The 25,155-nt window shown below is 44.0% G+C and overlaps 1 protein-coding gene across 1 annotated transcript; it reads left to right on the top strand.

Moving 5' to 3' along the window:
• Positions 1–10,263: 10,263 nt before the first annotated feature.
• Positions 10,264–23,962, top strand: entpd2b (ectonucleoside triphosphate diphosphohydrolase 2b). Its single transcript, XM_018732839.2, has 9 exons — positions 10,264–10,669; positions 15,587–15,704; positions 17,279–17,429; positions 19,889–20,048; positions 20,502–20,729; positions 20,908–21,177; positions 21,922–22,041; positions 22,345–22,479; positions 22,786–23,962. Exons 1-9 carry the CDS (start codon positions 10,553–10,555, stop codon positions 22,993–22,995), a joined length of 1,509 nt encoding a protein of 502 aa, XP_018588355.2. The 5' UTR covers positions 10,264–10,552; the 3' UTR covers positions 22,996–23,962.
• The last annotated feature ends 1,193 nt before the right edge of the window (positions 23,963–25,155 follow it).

Raw genomic sequence — 25,155 nt, 5'->3', positions numbered from 1 at the left:
GAAGTCTTTGTTGGGCCTTTTTGACCAGGTGTGAGGTGTTGCAGGTCCATGTCAGCTGCTTTGACCATAGACTCCAAGAAACTTTAGGCCTTCAACGCTTTCTACTGTTTCTCCATGTATGTGGAAGGGGGTTGGTCTATCTCCTTTGTTCTCCTGAAGTCCAGAACCATCTCATTTGTCTTAGAGGTGGTAAGAACCAGGTTGTTGTCCTTACATCACTCTGCCAGATGTTCCACCTCAAGCCTGTAGGCCGTCTCCTCATTGTCTGAAATCAGCCCAACTATCGTGGTGTCGTCCGCAAATTTAATTATGGAGCTGGAGGTGTGGAGGGGGGTGCAGTTGTGAGTGAGGTGTGTGAAGAACATGGGGCTCAACACGCAGCCCTGTGGGGTTCCTGTGTTGAGGATGAGGGTGGAGGAGGTATGGTTACCAATTCTGACCTGTTGTGGTCGGTTTGTGAGGAAGACCATGACCCATGATCACAAAGAAGAACCTAGGCCTAGGTGTCCAGTTTGCTGTCCGGTTTGTGAGGCAGGACAGTGTTAAATATGGAGCTAAAGTCCACAAATAGCATCCTCACATAACTGTTTGGTTCTTCTATGAAGAACTATGTTCCTCTGTGGAGAGCTGTTGTGATGACATCCTCTGCAGAGCGGTGTGCCCGATAGGCAAACTGGTGCTTATCCCGATCAGGTGGAATGGTGGTTCTGATGTGTGAAAGCACGAGTTTCTCAAAGCACTTCATGACTATGGGTTCAGCAATCAATGTACCCAACCACCCAACATTTTATAATTATGTTATTTAATACTTCCAACACGGAACAACAAAGCCGTTCCATATAGTCGACATGTTCATCAACTGACTCAAGGTTGGTAAAAAGACCACCATCCTTCCTGAAAACAGGTTCCAACATGGGAGCAATGGCTAAAAAGGTTTCATTTAAACATTAGGACCTACCATTGTTGTTGGCCATTCTTTTTTGATGGTCTTGATGGAAAAAAAGAATCAGAATCAGAATGAGTTTTATTGACCAGAGTGCTGATGCACACAAGGAATTTGCTGTGGTTCTAGGTGCCTCCGGTATTTACAGACAAACAAACAAACAGCTGACACAGAATTACAGAGTAAATAACATTTATAGAGTATACAAACCCGAGAGTATAAGTAGTAGTATAAATTCTAAAAAAGTTAATAAATAAGAATTAAATTGCCCAAAGTGGTTGGATAGTGTTGGACTGACAGGCGACCTATAGGGGACTGTTAACTGTTCATGGGAGTGATGCCCGAGGGAAGAAAACTGTTCTTGTATCTGGTCGTTCTGGCGAACAGAGTTCTGTAACGCCTGCCAGAGGGGAGGAGTGTAAAGAGTTTGTGCCTGGGGTGTGTGGGATCAGTGACCATTTTGCTCGCCTGCTTCCTCATTCTGGACTTGTATAGGACCTCAAGGGTAGGCAAGGGTGCGCCAATGATCCCCTTACTCGTCTTGACCGTCCTTCGCAACCTAATTCTGTCCGGTTTGGTAGCCGAGTCAAACCAGACAGTCATGGCAGTGCGCAGGACAGACTCAATGACAGCTGAGTAGAACTGGATCAGCAGTTCCTGTGGTAGGTTGAACTTCTTCAGTTGACAGAGAAAGTAGATCCACTGTCGGGCCTTTTCCACGATGGAGTCAATACAGGTGTCCCGCTTCAGGTCCTGGGAGACTGTAGGACCCAGGAACCTGAAGGACTCAATGGCTGACACGGTGCTGTTGAGAATGGTGAGGGGGGGAAGTGCAGGGGGTTCCTCGTGAAGTCCATAACCATCTCCACTGTTTTGAGCGAGTTCAGCTCCAGGTTGTTTTGACTGCACCAGCAAGCCAGCTGTTAAACCTCCCTCCTGTATGCAGACTCATCACCATCCTGGATGAGGCCAATACCTGTAGTGTCGTCTGCAAACTTCAGGAGCAAAAAGGACATATATAGCACTCTAAGTCTTAAACAGTGCCCTTGGTTATTGCACCATACGAGGTGCAGTTATTTACTCACAGTCTACATCCAGTCCAGGTAAAATCGGGCTAAGAAAGTCAATGTGTAAACGTGCCAACAGTTCCTGCAGCTGAATTTATGTGCGGTAACTAGACTCAATGAGTCCAGTAAAATGCCCAGCCGTTGGAACAGATAAAAAAAAGTGAGTAAGTCTAGAAAACCACTGGCTAAAGAACTATAATAATTATAATAATAAGACAGAAAAAAACACCGGTCCATGTCCATCTCCACTGCTGCAGGAGAACCCAGTACAACAAATTTAAAAGAAAAAAAGAAAGGAAAAAAAAACACGGTGTTGCGAAAGCCAGCAGATGGGTGAGTCGAGTGTTGCTGTACCTTCTGATGACAGCATTACCCAACCTGGGTGTTGCAAGTGCAGGCGAATTAAGAGATCAGCACATGAGCTAATTGTGTTTGTGTGCATATAAAGTAGAACAAACAAATATGTTGTGCGCGTCTCCCTGCCGAACTGCAGACGGCTGCACAAGGGAGGAACAGGGCTTTCCATGACAACGGCCGCATTTATCTTCCCGCTGTCGGTGCGAGGAGCAACGGCACACTCTCATTACATGCATGTAATGGTGCTCGAGGTTTGCGGTGTGTGTGTGTGTGTGTTCAGCGAGGTTGCGTGTCGTGCTGCTGAGTGTTTTTTCTTCCCCCATCAAGCAACCGAGCAAGTGAGCCTCTCACAAAAACGCTTAACCTCACAGTGGAAACTTGACATAGGCAAAGCAGCTCAGCTCTGAAGATCCTTTGTAAGGTTTGCAGTACAGTAGGACTCTGATACCCTCACAATACATCCTTCTGACTTAAAGGTTTTTGACATATTTCAACTAAAACTTCTAGGTTTTTTAGAAATACAGATGTCTGACTACATAAATAATGATGCCAAAACACTTGTTATCATTTAAAACCATAGAATGTCGTCTATGAGGCGCATTGGGACTCAGCATTGGAGGATAAGCAGCTTGAGAGATACATTTAATAACACATTGTCCTCTAGAGTGGACAAAAATGAATTGCTGGGTCTCAGGAGGAAATCTGGAGGTCACTGCTCATGTTCACTGTCCAGACTATATTGGAAAACATTTGTGTTTAATATATATGAAATATATGAAAATATATTTAATATTATGGACCAGTCTCTCTCCTCTCCTTCCTGTCTAAAACCCTAGAGCAGGCAGCCTGTGATCAGCTGTCTGATTTCCTCACCCTGAACCATCTCCTCGATGGATATCAGTCTGGTTTCAAAGTTGGCCATTCCACTGAGATGGCCCTTCTGGCGGTGTCTGATGCTCTCCAAGCCTCTAGAGCCGCCTCCCTCTCCTTGGTCCTCATCCTCTTCGATCTATCTGCAACATTCGACACAGTCAACCAGCGGATTCTACTCTCCTCTCTTAACCAGCTTGGGATCAAAGGTGTGGCCCTAAGATGGTTTGAGTCCTACCTGACAGATCCTACCAAGTGGTCTGACGGAGCTCCCGTTCTTCTCTTCTGCCTCTCTCAACCGGTGTCTCGCAGGGCTCGGTGTTGGGTCCTCTTCTTTTCTCGATCTGCACCTCCTCCCTCAGTCCGGTCATAGCGTCTCATGGATTCAAATACTATCCTGATGATACCCAGCTCTTCCTCTCTTTTCTACCTGGTGCGTCAGACATCTCTGCGCGCATTGCTGCCTGCCTGTCGGACATCTCTTCATGGATGTCTGATCACCACCTCCAGCTCAACCTCTCCAAAACAGAGATTCTTTACCTCCCAGAAAAAGCCCTCAATCAGCCACTACTCCAGCATTGTTTTTGCTTTCTTGTGTATCTTATGATATTATTAAAAAAAAAAATTGGTAGGAGGGTATCAGAATTTGTCTATCCTGTGTTTTATGCACCTCCTTGAACAATGAACCTCGGTGCAGCAAGTGGTAGGTAACAAACCAGGTTTACTTGAGAGTCACATGTCTGCAGCTATGTCTCTTTCTCTTAATGTAATGCATAAATTGTACTTTTGCTGAGATGTACGTCGCTTTGGACAAATGCGCCTGCTAAATGAATAAATGTAAATGTAAATGTAAATATATTTTACACATATCTGACAGAGTGCTTTCACACACCAGTGGTGGCTATCTCAGCTCAAAGCAGTACAGTATTCAAGAATTCAAAGAGTGAAATAAACTTTCCCTGAAGCCAGAAATAAGTGTAGTACAATTTTACAAGAAATATGTCACAATTAATTTTTCATAGCTGTTTTGCATTTCTGCTATATTCCAAAGTAATTTCTGAAGCGCTTGTCCCATGCAGGGTCACGGGGAACCGGAGCCTACCCGGCAACACAGGGCGCAAGGCCGGAGGGGACACACCTAGGATGGGACGCCAGTCCGTCACAAGGCACCCCAAGTGGGACTCAAACCCCAGACCTACTGAAGAGCAGGACCCGGTCTAACCCACTGCGCCACCACACCCCCCTTATTCCAAAGTAATTCCAGAAGAAAATAAATTAGTTTATAAGTAATAATGACTCAGCACTGACTGCTGTCACTGATTATTTTGCATCTGCTATGTTGGTTTTGACATGTCGAGGAGCCTCTGGAACACGAAGGCATTATGATGTCAATTATACTACGTCATTGCCGGCTTCAGCTCAGTTTTCCACTGAACCCATGATGCCACTTTGCTAACGGTCTTCTGTGCAATGGTAAATCGCATACCTGACAACCTTCCCACACGCCTTCCCGAGAAGGGCCACGTTGCAAATCTCAACATGTCATCCTCTCTAGAATCTAGCTGGAATGGTGCTGTTGCTCCATTTTCACCGTGGTATCGTGATACTACCTTCACTGAGCTGTTTTTTCATTTAGTTTTCTGCACTTAACAGCATTTTTGCCTTGAGAAGCCATGAAAATCATGCAGGTTGATGGAACACATAGTATTGTGCAAAAGTCTTAGCCACTTTCAAACACTTTCATGTTTCATATAAATCTTTGTTCTAGGGGGCTATTCTGCATTAGTGTCAATGGGAAAGAGCATATTTTACATTTCCAAGTATTCCTTTTGTAAAAAGTTACAGTATTACAGTAAGGGCCTTGTATGCCGTTACAGAAAGAAAGTACACACACACACACACACACACACACACACACTGTATGAAACTGCTTGTCCTGAGCAGGGTCACGGCATACTGGAGCCTAACTGGCAACACAGGGCGCAAGGCTGGAGGGGGAGGGGACACACCCAGGATGGGACGCCAGTCCATCACAAGGCACCCCAAGCAGGACTCGAATCCAAGACCCACCAGAGAGTGGCACCCAGCCAAGCCTGCCGCAACCCCTTTCGGTACAAGCAGTTGTTGACGATGGGTTGTTACTAAGCTTTGTAGGAAGTTTGTTAATTAAGAGCATTGTTTTTGGAAGCATCCTCACTTTACAGCTTTTTTTCCCCAAGTGCCTAAAACTTTTGCACAGTACTGTATCTCTGTCGGCAGGTGCCTCGATGAACCACAGGGCCACCATCCTGGCGAGCAGATGTATGCTTGTGCTAATCCGTACGTTGTATTGCTTTTACTTTGTCTTGTTATGCTTCAGACACAAAGAGACCACATCTGGATCAGTGCTGAGGTGGGTTTTGTTTTCATTGTCGTCAACCCACAAGCCAACCCTCACCCACAATGGAAAGTACAGCTGCTGCACTTCTTTTCAGGCACAAATACATCATCTGACTTCACCGTTTGCAAAAGCCGGGGCAGCAGGTAGTACAGCCACCATGCAGTAGTTTTTTATTACAGACGCAGGGACATACATTACATCTTTCCAGTGGGAGCAGTGCAGCCTGTCATGGTTTTATATTTCAGATTCTTGCCTGTTTATGAACATCCGGTGTCTTAGACGTGTAACACAAAGAGCCATATTGTAATTCCTACAAGGCAGACCATACCATGAGATAGGCAGAACCTGTGCCTATCTGGGGATGATCTGCATCCACAGAGCTGGAACAAAGCTCACATTCCTAGGCTGAGCACAAATAAAGCCCAATGGATAGTTAGGGTGGGGAAAAGAGATAATAAAAGGTGTGTCTTTGGACAGCTATCAGAAGGTGCTGTTCACCACAATAGACACTGGAACCCAGAAAGGCGTTCTGCTCCTTTTCTGTTTCTTTCAAAATCATGTTTCTTATTGGGTCATTTACCACATGTGGAACAATTCTTTGTTAGTGCCACTCCTCCCGAATAGGACTTCCACCCTGAATGGTGTCCCATGCTTCTTCTAGATGGGTTATATCCAAAAAAACAATGTTTTACACTTATTTATTCATTTAACGGATGCTTTTCTCCACACCTGCTTACAACGTTAAGCTATTTACACTCATTTACCATTTATACACTGGGTAATGAGCACTAATAAATGCCAGCTAAGCCTTATATGATTGGTGTCTTATGCAAGGTCTTGGAAATAGGTCTACGAGAAATTGTTATTGAGTCCTTCAGGAATGGATAGTCTGAGTGAACCTTTCATTTTTTTACTCATCAAAACAGAGCAATTTCTTTGAAAACATTAGGAGACAGTCTGCTGTTAATCTCATGGTTATAGTGTAGGATGAAAATGAGGCTTCAGATACCATTGTGATTCTCTTTTCATTCTCAGAAAAAAAAAGCTTGCTTTTAAAAAGCCAGTTTTTCCCATGCCAGTGGAATAATACCGTAAAGAGACAGACCGAAGCTAGATCGGAATTAAAAGGAGAATATAAAGAAAACAACAGCACTTGCCTTCATTTTTAGCACATAAGTCTACAAGTGGTCATGGCAAAGCTGGGTGCAGGGCACAGTAACAAAGCACATGGTGCAGTGCTGCACTCTGAATAGATGTGACAGAGAAGATCAAGGGGTGGTGAAAGGAGACACAAAGAATCCACCGTTTTGATGTTCAATATCTTTTCTTGGTACTTATTTGTCCTGTTCAATGAATAATACTTTAATGCTCACAAAAAAATTGATGGGGTGGCACACCTGGGTGGATATTGTGTTCCTATTCACTGCTCTATCTGTGTGAAGGTCTATGCTGGGCAGAGCTAATAGCTGGGATTGAACAGATGTTCTTAGTCTTGTGATGGATACTCTGATATTTTTATGTTTCGGCATTGCTAGAAGTTTGTTATGAATGCAGGAAACAGCTGAATCATGTAATAATACAGCATGTGACTAATTTAACAGCACAACACATTTTGTTAATATTACTCAAATCATTATAATGTCAACTACAGTATTTTATTATTGTAATTTGCTGCAAACAGGGTCAAACACATAACTTGTATTTATACTGTAATTCTGTGGTTAAATTTTTGGCAAAGCTTCTCCCATGCATTTAACTGTAAAATTACTGTAAAATATTTTGCAGTGTGCCCTTGCAGGTGGGGAACAGAATTGTGCATCGGCCATGTCACCCAAGTATGAAGGGTTGTTCTTGGTAACCGGCCTCACACATGACCCTCGACATTCTCCCTGCATCTTTTCCATGGGTATTGCATCCGATCTGATGGAAATGCCAGCATTCTGTTGCATGTAGCACTAAGCCAAACACAGTGGCACACATCTGATATGACATCAGGGTTGGAGTCATCCAGATTTGTGAAGGCCTCAGCTGGCCTAGTGCTCTCCAGGGGGTATGCTCTCCAGCATGTGTATTATAATTCAACTCTGAGCTGAGGCACTAACCAATTATGACCATGAGTTCTATGATAGCAAAAAAAATTAGTACCATTTTGCTAAAAGACAGTGGAGGGGGCTAATCGGCAAGGAAATCTTGATTAAGAGCGATAAAGAAGCTCTGCGGTACTGTCAGACAGCCTGTGGAGGAAAAGAGAAGTGTGACAGCTGAATGTGATGTTGCCCTCATCTGATCTGCAAGAGAGGTGTGAACGGTTGCAATCATACAGGGGGAGATTTTTCACTAGTGGAAGAAAGTACAGCATGTCAGAGGTACATTGTGTGTGCTGGTATTTGGCCAGTTTCGGCTCTTGTGGCACATCACACATAAACCAAGTCCTTGTTTAAAACGAATTGTCTAAAACCTGCCAGATCATGTGCAACCCTGGTTTACACTGAATTTCTTATGCATCTGATATATGTAGAGCTCACAATGCCTGCCCTCCAATGAGTTCTTTGATTTCGTTCCTTACGCCTACGTTGGAAACGAGCAACAATTCCCAGGAATATGGAGTGGTAAGACGACACAGGGTCCCAACAGTGCTCTTCTGGGCATTTCTGTTGCTGTCCATCTGCCGAGCAATCAAGCAGAGATTAGAAAGATAGAGACCTAGTTCCTCTCGTTCCGTTTAACAGCCGTAAAAATCCTAATCACAGAATAGATGATACTCTCATGCACTACAGTCATGTGGATGGTAATTTCCACGTTTGTACTGCTCCCCCCCCCTTGTCCCCTATAGCCAAAACAAAGTATGGCAGAGGGGGTAAGACTCCAGTCTTTAAACAACCCAAATTTTTCCCCTCAATTTTTGTGCATAACTTCACTGATTTCTACTGCTAACATTTTTGCCCCCAATACCTGACAAGTTGTTATACCCCATGCCACTCTCTGCCTTTGACTATAGTACTCTGTCAGAACAATAACTTGAGATTGGGTAGTGAGGGGGGTCATGGTGGTGCAGCAGGTTTGGCCTGTGTCCACCCTCTGGTGGGCCTGGGGTTTAAGTCCTGCTTGGGTTGCCCTACAGCGGACTGGTGTCCCGTCCTGGGTGTGTCCCCCTGCGTCCTGCACCCTGTGCTGCCGGGTTAGGTTCTGGTTCGCCACAACCGCCCTCATACAGTGTGTGTGTGTGTGTGTGTGTGTGTGTGGGGGGGGGGGGGGGAGGTAGGTGAAGATATATTGGGTTCAGTTGAGATAAATCGCACGTGTGAGTTCAACATTTTCTGACCACAATTAATACTGAATATTGATTGAGCAGTTAAAACACTAAAAAGCATTTCTTTAAGAATGATTCAGGGCTACCATGTGCTACAGATGTCAACACTGTCTGTGGACTCATATACTGCATACCAGTGCTTGACATATGGCCAAAAACAAGACATAAAAGAGCTGCGACAAAATGATGGGAAAAGATCCTGGGACGGACAAAGGCTGGAACTGAGCAGGTAATGGCATTTTTCGTAATACTATATGGGTGTGAAACCTGGACAATGAAACAGAGGGACGGGAAAATGATGGACTCCAGTAAACTGTGGTGCTGGAGGAGACTTTTAAGGACACAATGTACAGTCACTGGAAGCACAAATGATGAAATTCAGGTTATCATACTTTCATCCTGAGAACATTAAATTCTCTTGAAAAGACTGTACTGATGGGAAGAGTTGGAGGAAAAAGAATAAGGGAACGACACGGAAGGACTCTCTCACAATAACTACCTTTCAACACAACAACATGAAAACACACTATATTACAGTGAAACCTGTTAACTAAATTTCCTGTCAAAGAAGCACCCCTGTTAAATTGTCTTCCTCTCAGAGTTCAGCCTTTTTCTTTTCTTTTTTTTTGCGGTCACTGTATCTGAACAGCAACAAGTAAGAAAACGCGCGTACCCCCCGCCACAAGTTATAAGGACATAGGGCGCGAGCTCATACTTCCGCCCGCCTTTTCTGAGTTTCGCTCACGGAAAACATAACCCCCCCGGCGGCTAGGTTGACTGTTCTGAATGAACGCTCTTGTATTGTGTGTGATTTGTTCAATTAAAAAAACCCCTTTCCTCATATAACTGACCATTTAGGTCATAACTGAAATTCAGACAACAACGGTTCCTTAACACAATAGTCCAGTAAAACTCTAACTCAGCGTGACTGAAAAGCGAAACGAAGAAGACACGGTGTTTAAATTAATGGTATGGCCGCTCACTCACTATCAAATTGATAACGTAAAAAAACGTTGCAGATTTTCTCCAGTGCAAATATGAACGCAAATAAATGCGCTACAATCAAATATATTGCGTAGCATAAACACCGCGCAATAATACTGGCGATTTGTTTATCTGTCGTCTAGGTTTATACCACCGGAGCGACTGCGATATACGGTCGTGTTCCTCCTCTCAGGCACACTACACTTACTGTGCATTTCTAAAATGTTTAAAACTGACTGAGTAGTTATTCTTATTCTTTTTGTAGCAAAAAGGCAGTTAGTTATTTGCAGGTTTTATCTTTGTTTTCTATCTGAGCTTTTAACCCATGGCATTTCCGTGCGCGCGAAGCCAAACCCACAAGTACGTGGGATAATTTGCAGCACTCCTTGCGCACCTCCTCTTTATACCCTCTTCTACCCTCCTCTGCACGCTCCTCTTCATTCTTTTTACTCTTCTCTGCATGATCTCTGCATGATCTGCTGTCCTTCTCACACCGCCACCTCACCACTGCACTGTCTCTGCTCTGCATCTCCTCTCCACCTGTCCATCTGTCCACCTGTCTCCACCTGACCACCTGTCTCCACCTGTCCATCTGTCCACCTGTCTTCACCTGTCTCCAAGGACCATCCCGCAGAGCTCCCATGGGGAAGAACGGCTGTGGCATCGTGCTCCCGCTCACCCTTCTGCTCGTGGGAGTCTTAGCCATTCTGCTGCTCACCATTCCCACCCAGGACCTGAAAGAGCCTCCGGACTTCATGGTGAGGATGGTGACCTTCATCTCAATGGGTTCCTCGCCGCGGACGGAGAAGCCCGTCCTTCGGGTGACACAATATTTCAAAGAGCCGGCGTTGTTTTAAAAGTTAGACACATGAGACAGATGTAGACTTGCATGAGGAGGCAAAAGGAAGTTGAGTCGATGACCGTAAAGCTGTCAAAACGCAGTAGTCGTAGTTTATTCCTGAATAGCTGGTCACGTAGTGGTTAGAGCTGCTGCCTTTGAACCAAAGGTTATAGGTTTGAATCCCACCTCCAGCTGTAGTACCCTTGAGCACTGTACTTACCCTAAGTGCTCCAGTAAAAACTACCCAGCTTTACAAACTGGTAAATAAATGTAGGTAAATTAATATTGTAAGTTGCTTTGGAGAGAAGCGTCAGCTAAATGTTATGCTTCATATCCATTTTGAAGGACTTAATAACTTGGTTTTTTTTGTTAAACATTGAATTAACGGTGATACGTTTGATACCGAAAGTTTGCTTCTCAAGGAAGCCGTGATGGATCTCAGGGCGCAGCTTTCTTAGGTTTAACCCGCTGTCACTGTGTTTTACCACCATTTTAAGATGTTTTACCTATTCAGAACCATTTGCTACTGCATTCTATACACCTTTTTTCTCTTCATCTCTTATCATTGTTTCTTACAGCCCAGTGCATTTTAAAAACATAATCCATCGTTTGGGGTCCTCTTTTCAGCCCAATAACCTCAGTTTGGTTTTTACCCAGTATGTTCTCTTTCTGTTGAACCAACCTGTATTTCTTTTAATTCATTCTTTTTCTTTCATACTTTTTTGGCATATTTTTAGAGGCCAACACGACTCATTTGTTTACCTTTTTTTAGTTAAACAGGTAGTAATTTTACATAACACATTCCATGAAAGGAAACTTATGTTGTGTTTACTACATGCTTTAGTTAATTTCATCATAGCACCTGTAATCATTGTTTAAGTGTCCTACATGATTTTTCTCTTTAATCACAAGTTGTAAGTTTACACGTTTCCATGACAACGATGTTACAGCTACATGCAGTCGACATTAGTGTCATTCATAAGAGATAATGCCATTCTGTCAAAAATGCAAATGACTATGGACAGATATATGATACCAAGAAAGGTTTCTGGTTCAAATTCACAATCCTGCTGGAGTACCGTTGATTAGGTACTTGCCCTGCTTTTATACAGTAGGAGTACACAGCTGTATCACTGGGTGAATCATTGTAAATGGCTTATTTGGCATTGTAAGTTACCTAGGGCAAATAAGGACTAATAACAAATACAGACTTGTTAGGGAATGTTGTAACTGAGTGAGACACCACACTATTGTTTGGTGCCTATTGTATACTTTCAGAATCAAATCTCTGTTATGAAAACCCATAGAAATGTTATTGTAACATTTGGTCCTGTTTTTTGCTGTTTTTATTGTGTTCTTGTTTTTGATGAATAGCCTTCCTGCAATCATTTTGTGCAAGAATGCTCAGAAATAGCAGTTCACATCGTGTGCAGTAGTTGACAGCCCTTCACTGGCCTGTGTTCCGACAAGCAACACCTGAAAAATCAGAATTGTTTTCCTTATTTTTCTTTTCTGTTTTTAAAAATACAGCCTATAAATGCTCTTGGAGGAATCTGAACTATCAGCAGAATGACATTGCCTTTAAAATATGTATAATTTTGTTCTATATGCCTGCACTTAAGTATTGTGATCTCCTTCACTAGAATATTTATTGTATCTTGGAGTGCTTTTAAATTCCTTTACAGCCCATGATTATTGTGCTTATGCATGTGGGCTATGTCTGCATGTAAAGGTATACAGTAGTTCTTGTTTTAAACATGACCAGCAGTATGATCTTTCTGGAGGATTTTGGCTGATGCAGCAACAAAGCATTTCACTGCACTTTACATCAAATTTGAGCAGGATTGTAAAATATCATTTCTAGGGCAGGCAAATGGTGCTTCACGGAGGAAATTGAGGCCTAAGACCCACTCTTGTAGGGACTCATTGTGTGAGTTTGCTGCTTTGAATGAAAATTTCTGCTAATGAAAACAAAACTATCATAAATTGACTAAAGATTCCACTGTGAACTCCATTGAATTAAATTTATTTTATAGAGTGCTCTTTTCACTAGAATGACAGAGAGCACTGAACAAAATTACTGTAAATTGTCAAATATTACAAGGGTATGTAAATGCAAATTATATGAGAACAGAAAGCACCTTTTGAGATAGTCAAATTATTTTAACGTACAGCTATTAATATGCCTATTTTAAATAGCATTTCTTACACCACCAGCTAAGTTTCTGTAGTTGTGGAACTACAACTGTTACCTAAAGACTGAAGTCTGAATTATGAGCCACTTCACCAGGGAACTGATTCTATAAGCAGCTGCATAAAACAATTTTGTAAAAATCTTTTTTCCATTTTCTTAACCTTAACATTGCTTTAACTAGGCTCAGTTAATCTATCATTTGTATTTATATTTACTGTGATATCTTTAGCAGATGCCTTTGTCTAAGGTGAATTAGGAGCATTGCATTTATCATAAAGACAGCTCAGTGGAGAAAATGCAATGTCCTGTTTTTTTTTTGTGTGTTGTCTATCTGCTTGTCGTCCTTGAAGTCCTCCTTTAGCACTATCTTGATTCACTGGCCGTGTTTAATGAGTTCTCCTGTTGCTCTCAGTGACGAGATGCTCTCAATCGGTTCTTCAGGGATGGTTTTTGCAAGGTCTTTGTTTCTGTCTTTTCCTGGGCTGGACTCAGCTGTGATAGTGAGTAACTAAACTGTGAATTTTCTTTTAACTATTGATGGTACCATCCACTAGGTGTCTGAGATTGAATTTCTTAAAAGCAAGTTACATATGTAGTTGCATGGTCACAGTGTACCGTGCTCAGCCTCATCTCAACGTCCTCAAAAGTCTTCCATGGAAGAAACAGCCATGCTTTATTCCTACTCATCCACACAGTTGGACAACCATGTCAGGGTAATACTTTTTACTGAAATTGATGACAGCCTGTCACCGCTTGGGATTTGAGTCTCGAGGGTCTGTCTTGACCTCTTTGCCACCTGTTACTCATCACGGCCTTCCGGTTGCTTGCGTGCGACTGCTTTTTCCCATGAGATAAACAAGAGGGGGTCACGACCATTCTTGTCCTGGAGCCAAATAAATGAAAGCCACAGGGAATAGACATACATCTCAAGCTGTCTTGGCACTCTGCCCTAACAGAGTAAGAAAGAGCAGTGGAATTTGGATGCGAAGCAAGGACAGGTGGTGGCAGAAGGAAGAGAGGAAAGATAGAGTAAGCTGTGAGCCGTTGGGGAGATCAGTACTTGTTCCTGGGCTTCTGCTCACGGTTTCCATCCTGGCGTGATGGCCGCCATCCTATTCCAGGAAATGATCACACAGGTTCCCTTTGTTGTCATTGTTATTAATTCAAAGTGCTTAAGAACTTGGACTGGAGATCAAAGGAGTGATCCTACTGCTGTACTCTTGTGAAAGGAATTTTACTTGACTGACTTCAGTGAAATACCTGTTTTAACTGTGGTAAAGAATAGACATGATTATGTCAGGCTGCACAGTGGTCTAGGGGGCAGCACTGGTGCCTCACAGGCTCCTGGACTGTGGGTTCAGATGTGGGTTTGAATCTGAGTCTCTGTGCAGTTTGCATGTTCTCGTGAGTTTCTTCCAAGTACTGTTTCTTCCCCACAGCCCAAAGATATATGTTTCAGGTAAGCTGGTGACTCTAAATTTCCCTTTGTGTGCGTGTGAGTAAATTAGTGTGTGATTGCTCTGTGATGGACTGGCATCCCGTCCAGGGTGGATCCTGTCTTGTGCCCTGTGTTTTTGGGATGGGCTTAGGACCACCATGTCCATGCGGTGCATTTATTTTCACTGTTTTAAAAAACCTCTTCACCAGTCCAAACAAGCAACAGAAGTTCAGCTTGCTGGATGAGTGGAATTCAGTTGCACTTCGGCTTCAGGTAATGTCCTTTTCCCTTCTCTCGGCCCAGTTTGCTTTCCAATAGCATAGGTTCAGTGTTTTATGGTGACAGTTTGATGTTCTTCCTGTTGCTGTCAGTTGGCTTTGAGGCCAAGGGCAGCCTGTGGAATCCCTCTGCAGTCTTTGGCCATGGAGATAACTCATTTTTTGACTTCACCAAACCTGTTGGTTATCATCTCATCTGGTTGGTGGCAAATTCTAACTGCAGAGGTGTCTGAGAAGAGAACAGACTCCTATAGCTCTGAAGGCGGTTTGGAAGTCCGCCCAGCACTTGACCTCCGAGGACACACCCTTTCTGTGTTTGTACCCCTTGCTTGGGTGTACTACAAATCTCCATCTATACCACTCTATTTCCTTTTTTATGTGTGTGTGATTTATTTTATGAACTTTGGACTCTTATGTGCTATTAATGTGACCAGCAGATGTGTTATATTCATCTGAACTCCATTTACTATGTTTACACAGCTCAGTGTTTTTATACTCCCTTGTATAGCTGCCTATCTTATGAGCCAATTTAGGTCATGGAGGGCATGCCTCAGTGGTAAAACTGCAGGACCACTTCAGGGACATAAATTTGGGCAAAAATTCTCTAACTTTGTTGTGATCGTGATAATTAACACATAGAATTTGGCTTTTTAGATTATTGCAGGAAAATCGAAGCCTGAAGCAGTTGGTGTAAAAACAGTTTACATTTACATTTATTTATTTAGCAGACACTTTTCTCCAGAGCAACTTCCAATGAACTCTATGTAGTGTTATCAGCCCACACACCTTATTCACCAGCGTGACTTGCACTGCTAAATACTGTACTTACAATGGGTCACTCATGCAATCTAGAAGGACTAAGTCGACATTCACAGCAAGATGTGCAACCTGTATATCATTGTAACGCAACGCTCTCCTCCGCAGTACGGGATTGTACTGGATGCCGGCTCGTCCCACACAACCATGTACATCTACAAGTGGCAGGCGGACAAGCAGAATGGCACGGGTGTCGTCACGTCACACAGCGAATGCCACCCTGAAGGTAGGCAATACTGGCTGTGTATCAGTGTTGGACTGTGCAGCTTGTTTGTGTGTGCTGGAGTGTGTCTGGGACACCACGCTTTACTAACCCAAGGAAGATGTCTCTGCAACGATAGTGAATTTGGAAAACTAAGAATTGTGAAGATGTCCCCACAAAAAAACATTTTATTTAAGTTTCTCAGCTATAAAAATGACAAAATTGTAAAAAACTTTGCTGACAAGCTTTGGACATTTTTCAGTTTCAATGGAATGGTGATTGTAATCATTTATTGCATCTCTACAATAATAGCATAGCAATTTGTGTGTGTGTGTGTGTGTGTGTGTGTGTGTGTGTGTGTGTGTGTGTGTGTATGTGTATGTGTGCACCAACGTCAGTGTTTTCCAGTGAAGATGAAAAAAGATATGAGGGGTGGGGTGTGGTGCTGGGAGTGGGTAACACCCGCATAGCTGTGACTCACTTTGCTCCACAGAATGTACCCGAAGGCAGAAATGGCTTTGAGAAGTGTGTGAAAAAAGCCCATTCCCAGGAGTCGTGTCTGTGCTTGGTGCTGAAGAACTTCCCACATCACTACATTTTATGTCTTAATGGCAATTACTGGGAAAATTAGCGTTTCAGACAGTGTCGTGGTTAAAATCATTACACCTTACATGCAAAGGATGTGGGTTTGAACCCCACGTCCTGCAGTAGTAACCATGATCAAGGTCCTTACCCTGAATTGGTACAATAAAATGATGTAGTTGTATCTTGGTGTACAAATGTAACATTGTAAGCTGCTTGGGAGAAAGTGTCAGATACACACACACACTTTCTGAACCGCTTGTCCCATATGGGGTCGCGGGGAGCTGGAGCCTAACCCGGCAACACAGGGCGTAACACTGGAGGGGGAGGGGACATACCCAGGACGGGACGCCAGTGCGCCGCAAGGCACCCCAAGCGAGACTCGATCCCCAGACCCACCGGAGAGCAGGACCCGGTCCAACCCACTGCGCCACTGCACCACCGCGCCCCCCTTTAAGTGTCAGATAAATAAATGAATAAATAGTAATATGTATAGAGACAATTTCACATGCTGTAGTGTTAGTGTTATTGCACCCTTGAGCCATTTTACAGGTGATTCAGTTTGGTTTTGCAGTAAATATGACCCCTCAAATTACCAGAAAATCAGCTCTGTCACACATGAGACCTTACAGGTGAACACCATCCCACACCTGTCCAACCCGTCTTTCAGAATTAGTTTTTAGTACTATTGCTAATGTTTGTTTTTTCGAGACTCTGCACTCTGACACTCTGCTCTACATTCTGACATTCTGACCACTTACTTCGGCTTTGGCTCTGCCCTATTGTAAAGAGAGTTATGTAAAAATAAAGTGAAAGGAACTAAGCTGAGGTTTTTCTCTTTCCGAAATTTACCTTTAAATGTCCTTGAAATTAGCAGATGAAATGATATGTTTTGCTCCCATACAAAGTGGCATACTTTCAAAGCCCATGGTTCACACTGCGGCATCTGGGACTGAATGAGAAGGCAGATACTCCAAAGGGTGAATTTCACTCCCCCCTGCTCTGTCACCCTCCAGGAGGAGGCATCTCGAGCTACGCGGGAATGCAAGGGGCAGCTGGGCACAGTCTGGAGCTATGCTTGGAGAAGGCCACCAAGGACATCCCAAAGATCCGACACCACTTGACCCCTGTGTACCTGGGCGCCACAGCTGGCATGCGGCTGCTCAAGTGAGTCACACAACCCCCCCCCCCACTTTTGGTCCACCACACAGTTACATTCAGTCTTCCTGTTTTTTTTTTCCCAGTTTTGTACCTACTGCACACTGCTGTCCAATGGCAGCTAAAAAACTGTAATATTTATGATGCCAGTTCCTGGACTTCAGCAATGAACGAAGCATTTTACTGTTTTTACAAAAGAGAATACCAGATTAAGCACTGAAGGACCTTGTGTGTTACACATTATGTCATTATATTAGATTCATGTCTTAGCTGATGGTCACAGCTGCTGGGGTCTGATGATTTGAGTGCAGAGCAGAAATGTCCACCTGTTCATGTTTCTCATTCTAGTGCTGGACCTAGAACACACACTTTCGCACACATAGTTCACATGATATGTGTCTTCTCACACCCTGAGCTGCCAGACTTCTCATAATGCATGTTTTCTCCCCGCATTCTCCACATGAGCAGTGGAGAATACATACTCACCTCCTCCCCCACCCAGAACACATGTCCGTGCTGTGGATGAGATCAGGTTTCTGCAAAATCACAGTGGACCCTATTTCCGCTTTCTGCTGCATTTTGCTTTGTGTGGTGAGAATGTACTGGTGCATCCGGGTGAATCGCACATGTGCTGGGACGGCGCTGAAGGGAAATTACTTTTGCATGTGACAATGATAGTGTAAATATGTGGATATGTAATGCCTTTCATTGCTTTGTAGTTCTGCTCAAGTTTTACAAAATGTGTATGTTTTGCAAATACATGCAAAATTTACATCTACCCTGAGCAAGACCGGTGGAAGTTTGAATAAATACAAAGGGGGCAGCTTGTAGCATAGTGGTTAGAAGTGTTACTTTGCATTGGAGAGAGCTGTATTGAAATGTCACCTCCTGCTGTAGTACCCTTGATCAAAGTACTTACACTGAATTGATACAGGAAATTTACCCTGCTTTATAAATGGCTAGAGCACTCTAAATAGCTTATTGTACAATCCTTACACTGTAATTCACTATGGAGGAAAGCATTGGATAAGTGATGACATGACAGCATCAGATAAATGATGACAGACAACTGAAACTCTCCAAAACAGAGATCCTTCACCTCCCGGCTGGTCTGCCCTCCTCTTGAAAACTCTCTGTCAAACTGGACAACTCCCTCATTTCTCCTGCCTCGTGGACTAAGATCCTGGGAGTAACGATCAACTCAAGTCTGTCTTTCTCTCAACATGTCGAAGCCACAATCCGGTCCTGCAGATACAGCCTGCATAATATCCGCAGGATCCATCTTTGTCTCGCAACAAACACGCAGCTTCTGGTCCAGGCCTGGACTACTATAACTCCCTCCTGTCTGACCCTTGGCAGTATGGGTTGTGTTTGACCTGCCAAGGCGTTCCCTTGTATCCCCCCCCATTGGCTTCCTATAGCAGCCCAAAACAAATTCAAGACTCTGGTTATGGCTTTCAAAACCATCAACAGATCTGCTCCTGGATATGTACAACACCTTATCATTCACTACACCCTAACCAGTGTGCAACGCTCCTCCACCTCTGCCCGCTTGGTGGTCCCACGTACAAAAGGTTCAAAATCAAAATTGCAAAGGTTTTCAGTTCTGGCTTCGATGTCCTCTCCCTCAGAACTGCTGAATCTCTACATTTAAGAATGGTCTCAAAACTCACCTCTTTCAGACTCACTTCTCTGATGATCTCATAGGTGCATCACAAACGTGCACATGCTTATGTTCAATAATTTTTTGGTAAGAAATTGTTGAATAATAATTAGAAACCTTTACTCACTGTGTGATGTACACTGGTTCACATGGTGGAATGTGACAAATTGACTGTTCTCTTGAAACATGTCTGCATCCAGATCTCTTCTTGTTGATGTAATACAGTTTTTTATATTATTCCCTTCAATGTAAATGGCTTTGTGGGAAAGCATCTGCTAAATTAATGGGCTGTTACACCCCCCCCCCCATCCCCATGTAGAAAAAACTCCTCTGCCTTTGCGATTTTCCAGTTGTTCCAGCGCTCGTGGTAATGGGTGCGTTGGGTGCGGCTCCCTCCATAGGTCTGGGAAATGTGCATTCGAGAGCTAAAAGGACAGGGCTTGTCTGCACCTGCATGTGTGTGTGTGAAGGGAGGAACCAACAGCTATACACACACACACACACACACACACACACACTCACACATACAGCCAAGTACCAGTCCACCTGCACATGTACACACATAAACAGAAACAGGCGCACACCAATACACACGACATTAATCAAAGAGAAGCCCTTGTGCTAAATTGAGGTACTGTGCCAGGGTATTGACTGGAAAACCAGCATGCTGTTATTCCTCAGAGGCCCAAGAGTGAGCAGATCTGGCACAGAACCCAGATACCACGGCGGCAGACATGCAGGGGAGCAAATAGCGCTGCTCACCTCACCTGTGTGGTCTCTCTCCCCTCCACTCTCCCTGTCCCAGCATAACCAACTCCAGTGCTTCAGACCAGATCCTGCAAGAAGTGGCCCAGACGATCAAATCCTACCCTTTTGACTTTCGGGGGGCGGTTATCTTGAGCGGGCAGGAGGAGGGGGTATACGGCTGGGTCACAGTCAACTACTTGCTGGAGAAGTTCATCAAGGTACCGTAATACCTCACATACAAGGATGTCACAGTTGGTTGTGTAGTGGTTAGTCCAGTCATCTTCCAGTCAAACAACACAGGTTCAAATCCTTGCTAACGTAGTAGCCTTAATCAAGGTACTTACTCTGAACTGATACAGTAAAAATTACTCTGCTTTATAAATTGATAAATCATTGTAAGTAGCTTAGTGTGCAAACCTCACTGTGTTAAGTCACCTTGGAAAAAGACATCAGCTAAATATTGAACAACGGCAATTTCAGTCGGACCCTTTTCTTCAGATGGTTCAGTGGTTTTCAAGGGGCGTGCTCTGCTGGCCGTTACGGGAGGTACAGCTCATTTGGGACATGCTGGACATTCAAGTTCAGCAAATTTCCCACAACTCAGAATGGACTCTTTGCTGACGTAGCGCCTATCCCCTGAGTGCCCGACACTGTACTCTGCCCTCCTGCAGTACGAGTTCGTGGGACGCTGGCAAACCGCTGGCCGGCAGACGGTGGGAGCGCTCGATTTCGGAGGGGCTTCCACCCAGATCACCTTTGTGACGCAGGAAAAAGTGGAGGACAAGAGCAACCAGATGAACCTGCGCCTCTATGGCCAGGACTACAGCTTGTACACCAAGAGCTTCCTGTGCTATGGTCGTGACCAGGTGCTGCGCAGGCTCATGGCTCTCCTGATGAAGGTAGGGTCTGACCCGAATTGCATGAAACATGCTGAGCTGTACTATTTAAAACAAAACTAATGGAGAAAGACACATGTATGTGCTTAGACATAGACTTAGCTATATTCTTGTTTCATTAATATATTATTTTATATTTTGCATGTTCAGTTTGTCATTTTTGTCCCCCTGAAATTCTCAGTCTCAGGGATACCCCTCTGTCTTGTCCCACCCCTGCTTCCCCATGGGCTACAACGCCACTGTGAGGCTCAACTCGGTGTTTGACTCTCCCTGTACGGAGGACTATCGACCGAGCTTCTCTCAACCCCGGGACACCATGGTGGTGGAGGGCACCGGGGACTACCAGCACTGTTTGGCCAACGTGTCCAAGCTCTTCTCCTTCGACAACTGCCCCTACTCACGCTGCTCCTTCAACGGAACCTTTCAGCCCCCTGTGAAGGGTAGCTTTATGGTGAGGGACCGACCGCAGGCTGCGCTCTTTTCATAAAGTCAGGATAAGGCCCCCGTATTGCTCAGAAAGGGTCTATTGTGACTGCTTTCAGATGCCAGTGTGCTGGTGTAATTTCTCTTGAGGTATGATTGTAAAAAGATGCAATGTTGGTTTCACCATATACGAGGGTAAGTAAAAAATTATAAATAGTTTCCCTCGACAAAATTTTTAATATTGCGGATACTTTTTGAGTTACCCTCCTATATGGATCATTGGGAGCATAGCTGTTGGAGCTGTCACCTTGCAGTCAAACGACCCAAAAATAATATTATTTATTCATATAGCTGATGCTTTTCTCTGCTGCACTTTCCCACACTAGCTGTCTAACATGAGTTTCTGAAAATGTCAGTTCACCCAGTGTGTGCACTCTGAAATAATTTGCCTACTTATCTGACACTATGTCATTGGGGATGTAAAATGTTAACTTTGGCCATTGAGCTACTTGCAGTAATTTACTCATGGACACCTCATGGAAAGTACTTTGATCAAGGGAACTACAGCAGGAGCAGGAATCTGAACCTATGTCTTTCGAGTGCAAGGAAATGCCTCTAACTACTATGCCACTTCCTGCTCCTATGGTGGAATTATATAATATTATTTATAATACTCTGAAATGCTATCGTAGACATTTATTCAAAGAAAAATTGCTGCAGTTAATGTTGTATCACTGACCATAGTAAAGGTCTTGTCTCTTTTCTTTTACAGGCATTCTCAGCCTTCTACTACATCCATGCATTCCTGCAGCTCGCCACGGATGTCAGGGTGACCACCTCTGCCCATCTGGAGCAGACGGTGCACAGCATCTGCAACATGAGTCTCATGGAGGTACAGTTGCATGCTCTTCTTTTATGGCTGATTTGTGTGTGTGTGTGTGTGTGTGTGTGTGTGTGTGTGTGTGTGTGTGTGTGTGTATGTGTGCGCGTGTGTGTGTGTGTGCGTGTGCACTGCCTGTAAGAGGCAGCATTTAACCTGGCTAAGGCCCAAACTGTGCTGTATTGAATAAGGTGAGAATCACACAGTGGCCTTTAGGGGGCAATGCTGTCTGCCACTGCAAGGCCAGGCTTAATGGAACTTGACAGTATCAGACTGGGCTCTAAAAGACTTTCTCCCTCTTTGTGTGTTTGTCAGTTACGAGCAAAAATCCCAAAGGAAGAGGGTCGCCTGCATGAATACTGTCCTGCCGCGGTCTTTGTCCAGGTTCTGCTGCTGAGGGGTTACAGGTTCGACACTGTCTCCTTCCCACAGATCTCCTTCGAGAAGAAGGTGAGCATAGCCATCCAACCAACACTCAGAAATGCTGATGTGAAGCTTCGTCAAGTACACACACACACCGCTATAGAACACACACCCCTGGCTACAGAAGACAAAGTATATCCACTGAACCCTCCATCATACAATGTACTGTTTGTATGCCCTGGTCGTTAATCACTACACCCCCTGCTGTTTCATGGTACTGACCAGCCATTAGCTGATGCTTTACAATGGAAAGCTACTTTGCTATGTAGGCACTGTGGTGAGATGGTGAGGTGAGTCAAGTTAATCTGCACATGCCTCTGGTGTCTTTCACAGGCAGGTGGGGCCTCTGTGGGCTGGGCCCTGGGTTATATGCTGAGCCTGAGCAACATGCTGCCATCAGAAAGCGTCGGCCTGAGGAAAGCACTGCGACCAGGGGCCTGGAGCAGCCTGCTCTTCCTCTTTACCCTAATCATCCTTGTGGCCTTAGGCTACCTGCTGGTGCGGACCTGCGCCAAGAAGAAGGGCGGGGACAACGTCCTCTGATGGCCACCATGGGTTTCTGTAGGAAACTGCGATTGTCCAAGGAACCGAGAGGTGCCTCAGATGGGGCTACACTTCTTCAGCATCTCCAACTTTTTAATCTTCCTCTTGAGTCACTGGCAGCTGTTACGTGTGTGAGAGGTGTTACACAGCTCTTAAAGACGGCCATATGTGTGACAGCACTGGAAAAAACCCCACCAGCATTTTAACTGACCAGTAATAACCTCATGAGGTGTGGAAGCCTTTCCCAAGCGGGCAAATAATTTGAAGACGATGAACAGCTGTGATGGTTTATCCATATCTTTTTTTACGGGAAGAACAATCCACATGCACACTATTTCGCTTAAGGGCAACAAAGTACAGTTTATTGTAAATCTACATGTGTTAGGTGTCAAATGTAGCTGGACAAAAGGGAGGTGTAGTTGTTATTACTGTCACCTTATAATCAGAAGGACTTGGGTTTGATTGCCACTCCTGCTGTGGTAGCTTTGATCGAGACACTTACCCTGAATTGATGCAGTAAAATTAGCCAACTGCCTAAATCAGTAATTTGCTGAAAAGTTATGAAATTTTGATTCTTGGTTGCTATGGGCAAAGACATTAGCTAAATAAAGTTTAATAATTCGTAAAATACTGCAAGGTTTTCTTGCAGCATATGAGAAAAAACTGATGTTCAGTGCTTTCAAAGTAGCCAGTAAACAATGTTAATGTGGAAATGAGCCTGTTGTTCCTGGAAGCAAATGTTGGTCATGTTAAATACAGCAATAACACATTTTACACAAGTGATGCAAAGAACCAGTACCAGTAGTGCAGTAGACAAATAATGCTGCGTATTTGGTTTTTTCTACAGCAGTAAAAAGGTTCAGGAATTGTGTAGATGGGCACTGTATATGAAAAAGCAGGAACTGTCACGTCCACGCCTGCACCACAATCGACAGCACCTGACACCAATCAAGCACCTGACTGACCACTCGCCTTTAAAAGACCCTCCTCAGCTCCCGTACACTTGCGGAATCTCATTTGAGACAACTGTCCTCCAGCGCTATGTCCTGCTCTTCCATATTCCTTGTTTCCTGTATCCGTTCTCCGGTTTTCGACCCTTCCCTTAGTCCCCTGACCACGTCCTTGTATTCTCGCTCTCACTCTGACTGCCGATTGACCGACCCTTTGCCTGTCCCTGACAACGAGAACTTGCCTTTGCCTAACCCCTTGATTCCAGGCGAACAATCCTGCACTTGGGGCCAGCCATCCCGGCGTCCTCGGTTCCGCGTGACCGGAACATGCTTTCTCCACCTATGAGGTTTAAATGCTGTCCAGATATCAAAGTACTCGCATGTGACATCTTTGTTCATGTTATGTATCTTTCCATTATCTGGTTTCATTTCCCAGTTAACAGAAAACAGAGTAGTCATTACCATAAAAATGATGGTTAGTTTCAGAAGACAGAGGGATGCCATAAAAAAAAATGAAAGGAAAATATAACTCAGGTACCGGAGACTGCAAATATTGGTGGTCTTTGTAAAAGGGGGGGGGGTGATTAGCGCCTTCTGCCACATCAGCTAAAACAGAAGGTATCACCCATCTTACCACCTGTGATTACAATTACTTGTGTGTTTTCTTCACCTGAAGGTTATGCTCCTGGAATATAATTTGGAATATTCACCTTTAAGTGAGTAAAACCAAACTGAATGTTGTGAATAAGAACTAGCCCAAACCAAAAAGAAATATGAATTTATATTTTGTGCATTAGTTACTGCTGAAAAGATGTCAGTGTGAACCTGCAACTGACCATCCTGCCCAGTGGGCTGTGTGAACTGGTTTTGCATCATACTGAGTACACATTGTGGCTTTTTTAAAAATTCTGTTTGTGATTATTAAAGAGATGTTTTTTTTTTTTTTTTTTTTTGCATTGTGGCCTGTGTTCATCAAACTAAATGGTTCACCTTTGCAAAACAGTCAACTGTCTTGTTTTTTTTCATCTGTTTCTGTTTTTGTATAAATCTCTCACACTCAACATGGAACAAGGACGGTTTATCCTCCATTTCGCTGGAAGTGTGTATAACAGGAATGCAGTAGAATGCTGAAATACCCAGGGTAAATCAGTGTGGCACCTAGTATGAGGAGACTCTGCTGGAGAACCAGGAATAATCCCATATAACGTAT

This window comes from Scleropages formosus, chromosome 6 (genome assembly GCF_900964775.1).
Source record: "Scleropages formosus chromosome 6, fSclFor1.1, whole genome shotgun sequence".
NCBI lineage: Eukaryota > Metazoa > Chordata > Actinopteri > Osteoglossiformes > Osteoglossidae > Scleropages > Scleropages formosus.
Note: the sequence above shows the minus strand (reverse complement) of the source record. Positions and strands in the feature narration are given on the sequence as shown.

Bases quoted from the DNA above. Each gene is read 5' to 3' on its own strand.
- entpd2b (XM_018732839.2), top strand. From the start codon at position 10,553: ATGGGGAAGAACGGCTGTGGCATCGTGCTCCCGCTCACCCTTCTGCTC. The intron at 17,430-19,888 runs GTGAGTCACACA...TCCCTGTCCCAG, and splicing joins GCTGGCATGCGGCTGCTCAA to CATAACCAACTCCAGTGCTT. The intron at 20,049-20,501 runs GTACCGTAATAC...GCCCTCCTGCAG, and splicing joins TGCTGGAGAAGTTCATCAAG to TACGAGTTCGTGGGACGCTG.